The 16,503-nt window shown below is 55.7% G+C and overlaps 1 protein-coding gene and 1 long non-coding RNA gene across 4 annotated transcripts in view; one reads left to right on the top strand and one right to left on the bottom strand.

Moving 5' to 3' along the window:
- LOC123593296 (DAB2 interacting protein) overlaps window positions 1-16,503 on the bottom strand; it is a 188,576-nt gene that overhangs the window by 158,434 nt on the left and 13,639 nt on the right. The window contains exon 1 of one of the 3 annotated variants that reach the window (XM_045468948.1): window positions 8,912-9,025. The exons of 1 other annotated variant lie outside the window; for it this stretch is intronic. In XM_045468948.1, coding sequence (XP_045324904.1) covers window positions 8,912-9,014 — 103 coding nt within the window. In that variant the 5' untranslated portion in view covers window positions 9,015-9,025. Of the gene's footprint in view, window positions 1-7,683; window positions 7,801-8,911; window positions 9,026-16,503 lie in introns of those variants that run through there. One more of the 3 variants, XM_045468953.1, reaches the window with a different exon arrangement.
- Window positions 7,961-14,767, top strand: LOC123593298. The gene is made up of 3 exons (XR_006710238.1): window positions 7,961-8,486; window positions 8,669-8,744; window positions 14,331-14,767. It is a non-coding gene; the product is annotated as an uncharacterized LOC123593298 (long non-coding RNA).

Below are 16,503 nucleotides of genomic sequence, written 5' to 3'. Positions count from 1 at the left end.
GCAGCGGCAAACGAGAGCCTCTCTCTTCTGCGGGGCTGGGTTCCAGGAGAGGTGGGGACAGACAGGGGGTCTCCCCAGGCTTTTCTATGAAATGTGCTCTACCAAACACCATAGAATGACACCTGTAGCAAAGCCAGGGAGCACACCATCGCACTGCACTGTTGAGAAAGTGGGTGACTGCTGTGCTCTGGAAACCTCAATGGCTCCCTGTTGCCTGCAGCATCCTGTTCACCCTCCTTACTATGCCATTCAAGGTGTTCGATGTGAGGTCCCAAGGGGACTTTTTCACTCCCATCACGGCCCCACCTCCCCCTCCCCCCCCACCCTCTCCAGCCACTTACACTCTCCGATTCTCTAGCCCCCTCTGGAGCCTTTGCCCGCTGGGGCCGTGATCTGTCCTTGTCTCCTCACTGCCCTTGCCATTTTCCTTAATAATCTGCCTCTATTGTTTTGACGGCCCCCTGACCCTCTTGGACAGCCTGCTGACTTTTAGACTTTAATCGGGCTCCTTCTGAATAAAGAACGCAGACAGAAGGAACAGACCTGGCTTCCGTCACCACATTTTGGGTACGGGCTCCAGCGAGTAATTGGGCCCCTGCCTCCACGTGCCCATTTACAACGCGGGCAGTGTGACCTCTACTTACGTCAACGGCTGCCGAGCCACTCGAGTGAGATAATGGAGCCAAAGGGCTCTGCACAGCCTCAAGTGTGACACGATCCCAAGGGATTAGGATGTCTATTTTTAACTCCCCACATCCTGGCCGAAAAACAAATCCCTCACACACCCTGCAGATCCCTATCAGGGGGCTTGGCAGAGCCTTTTGGGAATTGTCTCCTCCCGGAAGCAGCACCAGCTTTGATGGCTTTCCCTCTGCCGGGAAAGGCTCCGAGATCCCTGCTCCAGCCAGGGCCAGCTTCCATTATGTCTGGCTGGGTCCTCGCTGTCCCTGTCAAACAGCCATTTCCTGGTGGACTCAGTTGTCACATATTCTCCAGCCGGTGACAGCCAGACAGGGTCACCCGGAGGGGTCAGCCTTGAGGGACCCGTGCTAGGATGCTCAGTCTAGGGGCAGAGGCAGGGGTGGAGGCGGGTAAACCAATCAAGCGCAAGAGAGTAGGATGTTTAGTAACAAAGACATCACGGGAGGCCACCGGGCTTTGAGGCCCCTGCCAGCTTCTGAGCGAGGGGCTTGGGCAGCTTCTGAACGTAAAACCCGACCGTTACCAGTCTTGCTCCTTTCCCTCCAGCACCCCTAGCATCCCTCGGACCTCACTCCAAGATGGGTCTTTTTTTTTTTTTTAAGTTTATTTTTTGAGGAGGGGAGGGGCAGAGAGAGAGGGGAAGAGCCCAAGCCGACTCCACGCTGTCAGCAGCGAGCCTGATCCGGGCGCAAACTCAGCAACCGTGAGATCATGACCCGAGCCAAAGTCTGAGGCTGAACAGCCTGAACCACCCAGGCGCCCCCAAGATGGGTCTTTAATAGGTTATCAGCCCCTGTGACCTACAGGGAGACGGGAGCTTCCTACTTCAGGATAGAGCTCCGACCCGTCACTGGTCCACCTGTGTGAGTGTTGGCTCAGTTCATCAGGACATTGTTTGTTCTCCCAGAACCCACCTCGGCCACTACCTACTACCTAAGTTCACTCTCATCAAAGGACGCCAGCAGAGAAAATGACCCTAACACAAGAGTTGCAAAGAAAAAAAGCCTTGTTCTGAATGGGGAGCCTTCAAACCCCCTGGATTAGCAAACCTCCCCCACCGCTGAACTCAGGGACAGACAGTTTCACTGGAGGTTCTGCCAGCAAATAGCTATACATCCCTAGAAGAGTCACGTGACCCCCTGGGTGCTTCTGCTTATGTCTGAAAGCCCCCAGCACAATCCCGATGAGGCCACAGACTCTTCCTAAGTACTTTGCAAACTCTTAGGAATTCTACCGAGTCAGAGGCATCTTGGTGATGCGTGTTGGTGCGCATTGGAGACCTGAAGCGCTGAAGTTCAGCCTGCGGCGGGGGGTGGGGTGGGGGGTGGACTGATACACCCTTCTCAGACCCTCTTCCAGGCTTCTCTGTCTTCGATGCCACAAAACAGAATAAAAAAGCAGATCAAGACCAATCCAAAGGAGGCAGGGAAGTCTTGCCCCAAACCAAAGGCATTTCTGTCCGTCCCTCGGCTGCAGGCAGGCTGGTACAGAACACACAATGACAGGCCACCCCGGCTGTTTGCCCTGGGAAGCAGGGTGCCGGCAAAATGCTCTGAGCCAGGAACAGAAAAGCCAAGCCCAGTGACAACCAGTCCAACCCTACAAGGCTTTATGAGCATTTACTAGCCCAAAGAAGGCCCCGTCCGGGCTCCGCCCGCTCCGTGGGCACAGAGATGAAAAGTAAGGCCCAGGCCTTGCCCTCAAGAAGCTCAGAGCCCATCCTGGGCGATGGGCAAGCTGACGGCAAAGTGTAAAGGAGGCAGTTGATAGGAGCTACAAGCCAGGACCGCACAGGGGACGGTTCACCCTTCGTGGAAGGATGAGACCAAGTGGAGGTGACGTTTGTGCCAGACCCAGAGGGGCAGGAAGAATCTGGGCAGTGAAGCAGTGGCCGAGAGAGAAGGGCATCCAGGAGTCACAGGCAGAGACCAGGAAACAGGCGGCCTGAAGAGCAGAGGGAAGACAGGATAACAGCAGAGGGAGAACGGTGTGGATCGCGGGTTCGATCCGGAAGGTGGGCAACAGGGAGCCGCCCCCCCCCCCCCCCGGGGAGGGAAGAAGGGGCTGGATGGAGGGAAGCGGAGGGCAGGAGGCTGGTGGAGGCTGCGGTTAACGAGACCCAGCTTTAGGAAGCAGGGCTGCTAGGGGCTCACCCCGGGCATGGAGAACAGGGAACTGGATCCCCTCAGCCAGCTGCTCTGCTCCAGGGAGAGGCTATAGCCCAGCTGGCACAGACCCCAGCTGGGAGGGGCCGGCCTCAAGGAATGCTGGGGATGTGCAGGGGAGAGGCATGGGGTGGCTCGGGAGGGAGACAGGGACTACTACACATGCTCGGGGCCTCTCCGCCAAGGCTGTCGTGGGCAGAGAGGGGGCTCAGCTGGGTTGGAGCTGGGTTGGTCTCAGAGCCCCTCCGCTGCTCCCTCGGCTCCCTCCCACAACCCCGGCCAACCCCCCCCCCCCATCACCACCCCCTGCAGTGTTCAGAGCGCAGACTACTAATTCCAGAGGTGAGCAAGCTGGCCCTGCCCTGGGCTCCCTCCCGCTGCCTGCGCCCGCAGCCCTCGGCTCCCTGAGTCCCCTGAACGCTGAGCCCACAAAGCCTTGCTGACTGGTTTCACACCAAGCCAGGGCTGCGCATCGCCCTCCAACCCAAGTCAACAACTCATCCGTGCCCTGTGCCCGTCACGGAACCCCCTCTCCAGAAATGCAGAAAACAGGGCGTAACCTGTGAATGCAGGGGTTGAAAGGAACGTCAGAGATCTAACTAAACGCCCCCACCTTTGCAGACAAGGAAACGAAAATCAATCGTGAGAGATGACCGGCCCTGCCCAGGGTCACGCAGCCCAGTGGTGGTCCAGCCAGAACCCACGTCTTCAGGCTTCCAGGAGGGTCTGGCACCAAAGCCATGACCAGGTGGGGCGGTAGAACACAGGGTATTGGATACAGTACAGAAAAAAAAAAAAAAAAAAAAAAAAAAAAGCCCTGTGCTTATGGTCAAGGGACCTGGGTTCAAGTTCTGACCTTCCCATCTTTCCCATGCACACAGACATTAGAGCTTCGGACATGTCACAGCAGCTTCCTGGACTCCAGTGACCTCTTCCGTAAAATGGGTGTTTAATGGGGCGCCTGGGTGGCTCAGTTGGTTAAGCGACCGACTTCGGCTCGTGTCGTGATCTCACAGTTTGTGAGTTCGAGCCCCGCGTCAGGCTCTGTGCTGACAGCTCGGAGCCTGGAGCCCGCTTCGGATTTATCTCCCTCTCTCCCTACCCCTCCCCTGCTCATGCTCTGTCTCTCTGTCTCAAAAATAAATAAACATTAAAAAAAAATTAAAAACAGAGACACTGTCTGCCCCTCCCCTGCTCACGCTCTGTGTCCCTCTGTCTCTCAATAATAAATAAACGTTAAAAAAAAAATGGGTGTTTAATAACTCTGTGCTTTCAGCAGGATCAAACAGAGTAAAGGTAAAGAGAGTGCCCTGTGTAGAGCCGAGCTAGGAGGTCAGGACTGGGATCCTGCTGAGGCCCAGGCAAGCGATTCCTTTACCTTCACCGCTCCTGGAAGCCAGCCCAGCCCAGCCCAGCCAGCCTGAAGTCAGACATTTCCCCCAGAGCTGCCCAGGGGCCAGCAAAACAGCCCTCCAGGGGAAGGGGTGGGTGTCCACTGGGTTTGCAGCATCGATGCGCACAAGGCAGGCACACCCGCTCCCCTCCCCAGGAAGTCCCTTGTCTGGGAGGACAGAGGTCATCATGGGGCCACAGAGGAGGAAGGAGAGGGGAGGGGGGGGTCCTGCTCCCTTCTCCTGGGTCCTCACCGTCCCAGCTGAGAAATCTGAGCACAAGTTCCTCACCCAAGGTACACTGATCTTTCTAGAAAGCAGAGGTCACAGGCTTTGAGGGAAGGGAGGTGGGGGGCGCAGGGCCTCCTGGGAACCACAGGCTTGCTGCCATGCACATCCAGACGTGGCAGGAGAGGCTCACCTCTGTCCTCCAGGGGCCTCCCCAGAATGCCTGACAGCCACCCAGGAGACTTCCACAGAAAGCAATCAGCCCACCAGTGGGTATAACATCCTGCCTGTTTTACAATGGAGAGAAAGCCCCAGAAAGGGAGACTAACCAGCCAAAGAGAGTGGAGCCAAGGCTTGGACTTAGACTGCTTGGAACCCATCTCCCACACTCTCTTCCTGAGTGCACCTTAGAGCTACGGTTCCCAGACCGTACGGTGCATGAGAAGGGCCCTGAAGTGTTCTTATTTGTTATTTTTCGGAATGTTTATTTATTTATTTTGAGAGAGAAGAGAGACCGTGTGTGCAAGTATGTGTGTGGGGGAGGGGGACAGAGAGAGAGAGAGAGGGAGAGAATCCCAAGCAGGCTCCACACTGAGCTGAGCCTGATGAGGGGCTCGATCTCACAAACCCTGAGATCATGACCTGAGCCAAAATCAAAAGTCAGATGCTTAACTGACTGAACCACCCAGACACCCCCATACCCAGGGAGTTTTTAAAAGTACACATTCCTCTACTCCCTAGGTGTGGAGTAGAGATGAGAAATCTGCATTTTAATAGGTGCCCCAGGTGGTTGTGATAAAGCACACACCAGAGACCTGGGTGAATGCACACATGTATACACACTCATGGGCACGCACGACATGGGCCAGCACAGGACGAAAATAACGATTAGAAGCAAGGGCTCTAAAGGCAGATGCTCGGTTTGGGATGCAGCTCGGCTCCTTAGGGGTTGTCTGACCTTGGGTAAATCTGAAATCTCGAGACCTCTCTGAACCTGTTTCTTCACATGTGAAATGAGGATAAGAAAAGAAATCAGCCTGGGGCACCTGGGTGGCTCAGTCTGGTTGAGCCTCCGATTTTGGCTCAGGTCATGATCTCACGTGAGTTGGAGCCCCGCGTCAGGCTCTGTGCTGACAGCTCAGAGCCTGGAGCCTGCTTCGGATTCTGTGCCTCCCTCTCTCTCTGCCCCTCCCCTGCTCATGCTCTGTCTCTCTTGGTGTCAAAAATAAAATAAAAACATTTTAAAAAAATTTAAGAAAAGGAATCAGCCTCAAGGTGTTGTCCTGAGGGTAATGATATGTCCCAAGGAAATAATACGTGTAAAGCCCTCAGCACAGGACCTAGCGTATCATAAACACTCTCTAAACGGTGCTACAATCATTGCCAAACTCAGCTCAGTGTGCTCAATGCCTAAGGGAAGAACAGAACAGCAGGCACCAGGGGACCACAGTGAATAATTGAGCCAGTAAGAGATGCCTGAAGGGTTGTACCAGAACCAGTGGGTAGAAGTAACAGGGACACAAATCTCCGCTCCACACAGGAAGGAATTTTTAACAGACTGGAGTTGCCCAATCATGAAACCAGCTGCCTAGTGGACTGTCACTAGAGGATCCCAGCTAAAAAGACTAGAGGTTCACCAAGTAGAGATACAGCACCAGGGGAGGAAGAAGAGAGGGTGGCCTAGAGCTCTTGAAGGTGACTTTCAGCCGGGTTCTACAGGTCAGTCCCTCTCCCTGTAATGCTGGTTAATTCGTGCATTTGCACTGCTCTGATATTTACAGCCCTTACCTCCACAAATCCAAAAGCGAAGGGGAGAGGTCAGTGGTAGGTAGAAAGGCTGATGCCTTCTGAGCAGTTTACGGTAAGGAGGGGAACGGATGCGGCTGTCTTAAATCTGAGCCCTACAAACACTGAAATTGTATGCCTTGGAGGATATGGGCATGTGTGTACTTTTCTCAAAAGGGCTGGTTAAGAGAGGCTGGTTCACACCAACTTTTGAGAGGAGGGGAAACTGAGGCACATAGGGGCTGGGGGGCTCAGGCAGCAAGGGGGCCCAATCTCCAGGATACAGATTGGAGCCCAAGGCTGTCGTCCTACAAGCCAGGTGCTTTCCAGGCCTTACCTTTCTAAAGCCTCAGCACATCCCCCTGGGGTGAGATCTTTGAGCTCAGAGAGGTTAGGAGCCTTCCCAAGGACACACAGCTAGTGAATGGCTGGGGTTTGCACCCAAATTCTCTGGGCCTCAGAGCTAGTGTTTGGTTTGGTGTTTAACTCTTGGCTGTACTGTCTGAGGTCAGGAAAACACAGAAAGGTGTTTGGCTTTTGACACTGAGGGCAAATGATGTTAAAGAAGATGATCCCCATACTTGATATGCTACTTATTCCTCCACCCTCAATTAAAATTAAATTCAAATCAAAATTGATTTCACCCCTAAATAGCGGAAGGGGGGCAGGAGGAGAGGGGCTCAGCTCCCACATGACTCAAGCCAGACAGCTCAAAAGAATGGAGCATCTGGAAACCAGAAAGCTCAACCATTCCCACTAGGCTGCGATCTGGAACCTAGACGGGTTTGGTCCCTGCTGCTACCCTGCTTAGCTCACCGTTCAGGGCAGCCCAGGAAGCCAGAAAGAGACCTCTCTTCAATGACCCCGCCCCCTGAACAGTGAGGAGTGGCTACCGGTGGAACAAAACAACACCGAAAACTTGGGTGCCCTGGGGTGCCTGGCTGTGGGATGAGAGGAGTGGCTGTTCAATTACCAACCCCCAGGGTGAGCTGAGGAGGGTCTGAAGTTTGGGGGGACCCCTGGAAGCACTGGGGTTGGGAGGCTGGAGGAAACCCCCCACTCTAAACGCGCCGCCGGCTGCAGGCCCCCAGCTGGGGTGCCATCCTTGTTACCCACCCCCCCCACCCCCCCCACCCCCCCCCGCTCCGCGGTTCTCTCCCCAGGGCCCAGTGATCAAGGCCGGGCGCACGGGGAAGTTAAAAGGGTCATCGCACCTGGCAAAGACCCTTGGGCGGCACAGGAGGACTGTAGGGTAGAAGAGGGTTAAGTAAAGCAAAGTCGCAGCCCCCTCCTCAGTCCGGTCCCCCCCATACCTTCCATTAGGGCCCCCGGATCCTCTCGGACCCTCTCTGGGACCCTTGCAAGCCCCGGGGTCCCCCCCCTCATACCGGCGCGGGGGCCCTAGCGCTTACCTCTACGCGCCGGCCGGGCCGCTGGGCGCTGCCATCCTGAAGGCTCCGGAGCCCGAGCCGCACAGGGCCAGGGTCACGAGGCGGGGGGGTCGCGGGGTCGCGAGGCCGCAGGAAAGTTTCCGTAGCGCCAGCCAGGCGGAGCGGGCCAAGCCGGCGGCGGGCCCGGCAGGAGCGCGCTCCGGCCGGCTCCGCGCCTCCGCCTGTGCCGCGCTGCTCGGGCTCCAGGGCTCCCGGGCTCCCCCGGCCACCCGGCCGGCCCAGCCCCGCCAATCGCAGGCCCCGCCACCCGCAGCTCCGCCCGCCGGGCCGGGACCCGGCGGAGGCGGGGAGGGGCGGGGCGGGGGCGCACCTGTTTGGCCAATCGACCCCACTCCTGCCACCCCGCCCCGGCCAGCCTTCCAGACCGAGCAAGTCCGGTCCCCTCGGCTCTGGGCACACGCCCCCTGTCCGCTCTCGGACCCGGGATCCAGGCCGGGCCACATGCTCCCCTCCCTCCCCTTCCCGGTCCCAGCCGGCCGTCTCAGCCAGCCCGCCGAGGCCCTCCGTGCGGCCGGGCTGCGCTCCTTCCCCAGCCCCCGGGACGTCAAAGACAAAATGCCGGCTTCGGGCTGGGGGCTGGGGGGTACAGGTCTGAGGACTGCACCGCGACTCTGCCCACCCCTCTTCTACTCAACACCCTCCTCTCCCACAAGGATTCGCGCGCGTCCTCGGGCCCCTTACACTTCGCGGTGAGCTTGCCTGGATCCCCGACCGCGGGGGCCGCGGGGCTGATGCGGGTGCAAAGCTCTGGGACCGGATGGCAGGTGAGGGAAGGTCCTGGGAAGGCCCTTGCAGCCCTCCCACCAACATAAACTCTCCAGAACCCCATCTGGATTCGGGCCAACTTCTCCAGAACGCTTGCGATCGGCGGCAACGGGTTCCCCCAACTTCTCTCGGGGTCACAGCGAACACTAAGCTTGACGATTTTGTTGTTCCCATTTTCCAGACAGGAAGACTGAGGCCGAAGGGAAGCGAACGCTTCTCAGACGTGGTGGCCGGACTGCGACTTTTTCAAACTAAAGGTGAGTTTGCAGAGAGCGCCTGGCTTCACTCCCGGAGCCTGGCGCGGATGCCTGGCCTCTCTCCCTCGCTCGCCCCCCGCCGCGGGCCTGGGGTGGGGAAGGAGAAGGAGGCCCCCGCCAAGTGTCCGGGAAGAGCGGGGGCACGCCCGCCGCCGGCCCTGCCTTACCTCGGCAGCAGAGCGGGTCCTCGCAGAGCGCGCCGGCCGGAGGCCCCAGCAGGGGCAGGGAGGCCCAGGCGAGCGCGCGGGAGGCCCCGCCGCCGGCTCCCATCCCGGACGGCCTCGGCTGCTCCTCGGCCCGCTGGCCTGCCACCCTCCGCGGCACCTGTGGGGACGGCACCGTGCCCGCGGCTTCCTCCGCGGCCTCGGGGGCGGGACTGGGCCAGGCCCGGGGTGGGGCGTCCGGGGCTCCCCCGGTTCCTCGGACTGTCGCGGCCCGGGACTCCCACAGTCGCGGCCCCGGCTCCGGGCCAGCAGCGCGGGGCAGGGCGCTATTTTTAGCCGGAGCTGTTCTCCCAGTTGGACAGACAGAACCAGTTAATTCGGCCGCTCGGGAAGGGCCTGCACCGGGAGCTCCCCGGAAAGGCAGCTGCAGCTCTGCTGAAAGCTGATCCTTCACATTCCTGCCTCTCCAGGCGGGAGGGCGGGAGGGGTGGCCGGGGGGGGGGGGGGGGGGGGGGAGGGGGGGGACGCCTCTAATTCCCCCCGGGGAAGCCGGCGTCTCTCTGAAGGCAGCCCTGGGCCCCAAGTGCGCGCCCCGCATGGGGCTCTCTAAATTGACTCTGAAACTCCACCTGCCTTCCTCCTGCTGTCCCCCAGGCTTCAGCCCACTTCCCATAAAATGTCCACCTAGGGTCCCACCCTTCCTACTGGTCTCCAGCACTGGGGAGAGGCCCCCCTCCCCCGCCAGAAATGAGATCTGAGCCCCAACATCTTCAGAAGCTGGCACACTCACATGACTCGGGAGCTACCTGTTGAAAGAAGGAAGAGTGAAAAATCCTGTATGAGATGAGCCAGAGGGTCAGGTAGAGGTCCTCCGAGCCTGGGCTATATGGGGTAGATGGACAGGGTGGCTTCAGAATCCCACAGAAGCCCTAATCCAACATCTTCCGGTTGTGTGACCTTGGCAAGTCTTCTCACCTCTGTGCCTCAGTTTCCTTTCTGCATAAGGGAGTCTTAGCAGCCCAAGAGACAGCATGTGAGAAAGAAAGTCTTTGCAAAAAAAAAAAAAAAAAAAAAAAAGCCTGGTGGACATGTGCATGTAATGAGTGATAAAGCAATGCATTTATAGATGAATAGGCCAGTGGACTAGAACGGAGGCTGCACAAATAGACCGACACATGTATGGAAACTTGACATGTGGCAAAAGTGGTGTCACAAGTCCCTGGGAAAAGGGTGAACTCTTCAGAGGGACTGGATGTCCATGTGAGGGAAAAAATGAGGGGGAGTCCCTACCTCACGCCATGCATTAAGAAAATCAATCCCAGGTGGATTCAAGACTTAAACACAAAGAACTTGTGTAATAGGGAAAGATTTCTTAAAGACCCCAAAAGCACAAACCATCAAGGAAAAGATTGATACACTTCGTTAAAGTATAAAACTCCTGGGACACAGTATCCAAAACCTACAAAGATCTTCTACAAATCGATTCTCAAAAGAAACAAGAGAAAGTTGAGCAAGACATAGGAACAGGCAATTTGAAGAAGGGAAACCGTGCATGGCCAGGAAACATATGAATTCGCAGAGAAACTCCCTCTTAATCAGGGAAATGCAAGATAAGACCCCGGGGAAGCGGCATTGCACACCCCTGAGATCAGCAGAGAGCAAAGAGGTAGGAGGGCAGAGGGTTGATGAAGATGTTGCACACAGGGAATTCTCACACACTGCTGGGAGAAGGGGAAATGGGGGCCACCACCCTGGAAAACAATTTGACGGCATCCGGAAATGTTGAAGATGGGTAATATACCCCGGTGACCCGGAGAACTTGGCTTCTGGGATAAACCTGGGGCTTGCTCATCGCCACAGTGTTTAATCCTCATAAAGAATCGGAAGCAGCCTCGGTGTCCATCAGCGGAAGAAGGTACAAACAAAGGGTGGATCAGTCAGTGAAGTTTTATACGGTAGTGAAAAATGAATGGAGGTTCCTTACGAATCCTAGGTTGGGGGATGGGGAGCAAGTTCCAGAAGATCACATTGGATGAGATCATTCCTGGAGATTTTTAAAATGTGAGAAACAAAACGATGCCATATATTTCCAGGAATGCCCAGTTTGGGTAAAAGTATGAAGAAATTCAGAAGAGTGATAAATATACCATTTAGTGAAGTGTTTGCCTCGGGGCGGGGAGAGGGAGATGTGAAGGATGGTGGGAAGGGGCTTCATCCATATTGGTTAAGGTTTCATTTCTTGACCTGGGTCAAGGTACTTAGGTGTTTGTTTTACCCTTTGCGACCTTTTATTTAAAACCTCTTTTTAAAAAAAAAATTTTAATGTTTATTTATTTTGTGTGTGTGAGAGAGAGAGAGAATGAGGAAGGGGCAGAGAGGGACAGAGAGAGAGAGAATCCCAAGCAGGCTCTGCACCGTCAGCGCAGAGCCTGACGCGGGGCTTGAACTCACGAACTGCGAGATCATGACCTGAGCCGAGATCGAGAGCCGGGCGCTGAACCCACTGAGCCATCCAGGCGCCCCCCTTCATAACCTTTGTTTAAAGGGACAGAGCAAGCAGGGTGGTACAAAATATGAAATCCACATCAAATGCAGTCCTGCTCTGAACTCCACTTTCCGGATTTAAATAATGTGGCCATCACGTCTGCGAAGCGCTCGGCACAAAAGCATGACTCATGGTGAAGTGCTCTGTAAAACTCGAGAACGTGACTAGCCTGCTCCTCAGACTCCCCCGGGATCCTCCCAACCCTAGTCCCAACCAGCCGAGACTCCCCCACTCCGTGCAACTAGAGCTCCCAAGCCCCTCGACCTCTGGCATGCCTTCATGCCTTTGCACAAACTGTTTACTTCTCCTGGAGTGCCCGCCCCTACCGCCCGCCCACCGCTTCTGTTACCATCCAGCGCTGGCATTTCAGCCCGTGGACAGCCTCATCCACTCTCCCAGGCAGAGGCTTCTCATAGCATCCACCCGGGTCTATCACATTGTGGATTATTGCACCTGGTTGTGGATCTGTCTCCTCCCCGGGCAGACTGGGAGCCCCTCCAGGTCACGAACCTTGTCACCTGCATAAGACCTCGCCTCGGGAAGGTTGCATGAATGAACAAAGGGGGTGAGCGGACCCAAACACTCAGAAACGAGAAAGGGTCATGCCAAGCCCTCAAAAAGAAAGCGATCCCACTGTGCCGACTGACTGTCTTCACTGCAGTGTTCTTGGGAGGTCATGTGACCGTTGGGGTCAGAGACACCTGGGTTCACATCGAGGCTCCTCTGAGCCTTGGTTTCTGTGTCTGCACAACTACGATGTGATTAGGGCTTATTGCAAAGGGTTCTCACGAAGATTCGGTGAGCTAATAGAGGCAAAACGCGTGACCCCATTTGGGGAACAGGTAGCAATTATGTGAATATTGGCCAAGAGGAGGATGTTTGCGGGGGAAGGTGGAAGGGACCCAGTTGGCTTCCCATGAAAGGAGGAGGCGGGGGAAGAAACCGCCAAGGAGTGTTCTCCAGCTCTGCACAAACACAAGCACCTGGAAGTTGGCCCAGGTGGTGGGAGGGGCAGAAGTGTGCCCCGAGTTAGTGCTCCTGGGGCCCTTTCCTCCTGTCCTTTGTGTTACCCCTGGGTGAGGGGCCGCACAGCATTTCAGAACCAGAGACCCTCCTCCCTGCCTCCCCACGTCCACTCTGGCCCCCTCCAATCTGTTCTCGCACGTAGCCCAGGGATCTCAATCTGGACCTGTCTCTCCCTCGCCAGCTTCCATCTGTAGGGGCGACAGAGCCTGCGGCACCCTCCCCGGGGACGCGTCTCAGGCGCTTTACCAAATGCGTTGTCGGCACTATATATGCAAAATCCACATATGTCCACTCGTCGGGAGCTTCTGTCAAGGCGACATACAGGATGGCAAATTGCTGATGGTCCACACTCCAGAAGATGAATTGGCCGGTGTTACATGTTGTGCGAGCAAACAAATACACGGAGTCCACAGGGTTGTGTGGTCACTGGGAAAGAACAACACCGTGTGCTTCACGGGTTCAGATGAGATTTTCTGAACTAATGAGCCGATCCTCTTTGATCCAGATCTCACTGGACAATGTCATATTATCCTGGTGACACAGGCTACTGGTGGCACTTTGTCCTATGCAAATGGCCACGCAAGGCGGAACGCTGCCCAGAGTAAGGTCTGCCATGTCAGTGTTCCTCAGGGAGGTCACCAATGGCCTCCCGGTTGGAAACGGAAGGACATTTCTCTGACTTTATCTCACCTGATGATGGCGGTGAGATTCAAAATGACATCGACGGAGACATCATGTGATGAGGACCCAGGCTGGCAGGAACCCGGGGCAGGGGTGCCGTGAACGGAGGGAGAGGAGGCAACAAAGGGAAGCTTGGATGTGCGAGCGGGGCAGTGAGGGTCACAGAGGACGAACAGCAGAGATGTGTAAACCTCACCACCGCCAGAAAATGCAACCGGAGCTAGAGTGGACCACACATCCGTGACCCTGAAGTGGAGGATGGCTCTGGTTCCCAGGGTGACCCTGTTCCGAGGGGCACAGCCATGCCCAGTTTAGTCAGCCTGGAAGCTTTCCTTCCACCCCTGCCCTCCGTGAATTCCCCAAGTGCCCAAGTCAGGGTCAACTGCCAGGAAGAGAAGTCAACGCCACCACTGTGCACGGATCAGCTCCTCTGTGCATGGACCCCGGGGCCCACATGGGAGGAGCCCCCAGAGTGCTCATGATGGAGGTGGGTGGGTGGCCCCGGGAGCCCTGGCACCGCAGGCTGGGCTGCTGGCCCTGAGCGGTGGTGGCTCCAGGAAAGTCTTTTTAACATTTTATTTATTTTTGAGAGACAGAGGGAGACAGAGCACAAGCCGGGGAGGGGCAGAGAGAGACACACACACAGAACCCGAAGCAGGCTCCAGGCTCTGAGCTGTCAGCACAGAGTCCGACGCGGGGCTCGAACCCACAAACTGTGAGATCGTACCCGGAGCCAACTGAGCCACCCAGGCACCCCCCCGGAAAGGCTTTTAAGGAGATGGCCTCTGAGCGTGTCTTAAAGGAGCAGAGAGAGACATCAGCCAGGGGAAGGGGGAACAGCCCAGGCAAAAGTATGGCAGTGTGAGGCCGCCCAGTGTGCTCAGGGAGTTCCAAGCAAGCAGCTGTGAGAGAGGAGGTAGGAAAAGGAGGCAGGGCTGGGGCATGAAGGGCCCTCAATGCCACACCCAGGAGCTTGGAATGTTCTGGGGTGGGGGAGGGGTGGATGCTGTCATGTGCAACCCAGATCAGGGTTCAGGACAACTCTGAAGGGTCTTCCCTGCTCCGGGCCCTTCCCGGACCCCACGTGGTGTGGGCAGAGGCCAACACTGTGACTACCTGACAGGTCGACTTCTTCTGCCTAGTCTGGCTTCCTGCCCTTCCCGCCTACAGGCGCTGAGCCCTGGAACAGTCCCTGAAAAACCCCCTGCACGAGAGATAATATGTCTCAGAGCCTGCCTCCCAGAAAACCCAGCCCGTGACGGGGAGCGCGGGAGACATTTGCTGTGCGTCCTGCTGACGAGAATGACCCAGGAGAGGGGGAGAGGTGAGTGATATTCGCGGAAGCAGGCGAGATCTCAGGAGGGGCAGCGAGGCAGGCTCATCCTGAGACAGAAGCAGAAATTGGAGGCAATCTGGGGTGGGAATGGGGTCCCACCAATGGGGTCACTCCCAATGGAGTGAGGCATGGCCTTAACTTTTTTTTTTTTTTCCTATGCGGCTGCAAGTGACGTTGGCTGCTCAGAGGAGGGACAGCTATTCGATAGATGTTAGAATTACATAAGAAATTAATGATCATAGCGGCTGATAAATGTTGCCACAGCAGTAGTGAGAAATTCAGGGCTTCAAAGAGTGGATAGGAGTTGGCCAGGAGGTGTGCCCATCAGGGACAGACGTATCAGGCAGAGGAAACAGCTGGTACCCAGAAGCCAGCTGGGCTAGGATTGCCAGATGAAATCCAAGATGCCCAATTAAGTGTGAATGTCATATAAACGACGAATAATTTTTTAGCGTAAGTCTGTCTTATGCAACACTGGGGACATACTTATACCAAAAAATCATCCCCTTCTGACCCTGTTCCTGCCAGCTGCCCACGAGTGGGCCGCCCAGACTGTAGCCCAGGTACCGCTCAGATTCCACTGTATCCCTCCCGTTATCCAAACCCTTGGTTGTCATTTGAGGTCTCTATTGTCTGACCCTCGGGCACTCTTCCAACCCCATCTCCCATCCTTGAAATCGCCCCCCGCTTTAATCTCCTGCCTCTGAGTTTTTGCCCCACTGTTTCCTCCACTACCCTACCATGCCCTCCCCAGGTCCACTCCTCCAGGAGGCCTCCCAGATTTCTCTGGGAGAATAGACATAATCCTCTCCATCAATCGGTAGCAGCCGCCCCTTGGGCAAGTCATTTCACATCTCTGAGCCTCCGCTTCCTGTGTCTCTAAAATGGGGACAATACCACCTCTGTCAGGTTGCTAAGGAGATGAGAGACCATGTTCAGAGAGCACCAGGCACAGTCTGACATGTGGGCACGTGCCCCCTGCGCGCGCCTAGATCAGTGCCGGGCACCCAGTGGGCACAAATACACATTCGCTGAATGGAACCGACTCAAAGGTCCTGAGCTTTTATAGTTTAATTTGCTTCTTGGAATTGCCATGCTCAACAGTGGAACTTAGACAAATTCAATTTCCTATATTAAGATGATCTGAAAAGAGATGAATAATGAAGCCACTGCTCTTCCGACCGCATAACAGGTTTCTCCCCCAGTTGACAAGGGACCAAACCAGCTCCCCAGAAATGGCCCATTTTAGAATCAAACATGGCGCCCGGCCTCTCCTGCTCGAAGCAGGTAATATCTGCCACACACATTTCTGTCTCAAGCCCTCCCAATCCCAGACCACAAAAGGTGATTTCTTATAACCATTAGCATAATTACCTGACTGCAACGCTACAGAGAAGCGATTAGATGAGCCTGTGATTTTTGCACAGTTATTTGTCTCAAGTAAGTCACCTGAAGTTCATCTGCCATCAGGATTCATGGCTGCATTCTGTAATCGTGGGGAATTATTTTGCTAATAACAGAGGTACCTTGATCTAATTTAGTTTTAATGCCAGGAGGTGCCCTCCCAGAATAATCAGCTCCAGGGCAATTCCAATTTCCAGGTTTGTTACACGTTCTGGAGAGAAGATTCAATTCGAAGAGGCTGAAGTTTCTTCTTTATCACCCAAAGTCATCTAGGGGCGAAATGGAATCCTACTCCTGTGTGTTTGCAGAAAAATGCAGGGGGTCGAGCCACAGGGAGCGGATGGCAGGGCGGTCCCAGCCAAGGGCAGCCGCGGGAAGGCACCACTAATGGGTGAGGACCACAAGGCATTCCCTGGGAGAACCCTCATTTTTCTTGCCTTCATTCATTCATTCCCTCATTCATTCTTTTATCCCATTCTGGGCTCTCTCCTCTGCAAGACCTAGTCTCTGCTGTTGTTTGAAATCAAAGATCGATAACAAACACTGAGGCGGCCCCGTTCTAAGTACTTTATGCTTATTAACTCATTACTTCCCATCAGGCAG

The sequence above is a fragment of the Leopardus geoffroyi genome, chromosome D4 (assembly GCF_018350155.1).
Source record: "Leopardus geoffroyi isolate Oge1 chromosome D4, O.geoffroyi_Oge1_pat1.0, whole genome shotgun sequence".
Taxonomy (NCBI): domain Eukaryota; kingdom Metazoa; phylum Chordata; class Mammalia; order Carnivora; family Felidae; genus Leopardus; species Leopardus geoffroyi.
Note: the sequence above shows the minus strand (reverse complement) of the source record. Positions and strands in the feature narration are given on the sequence as shown.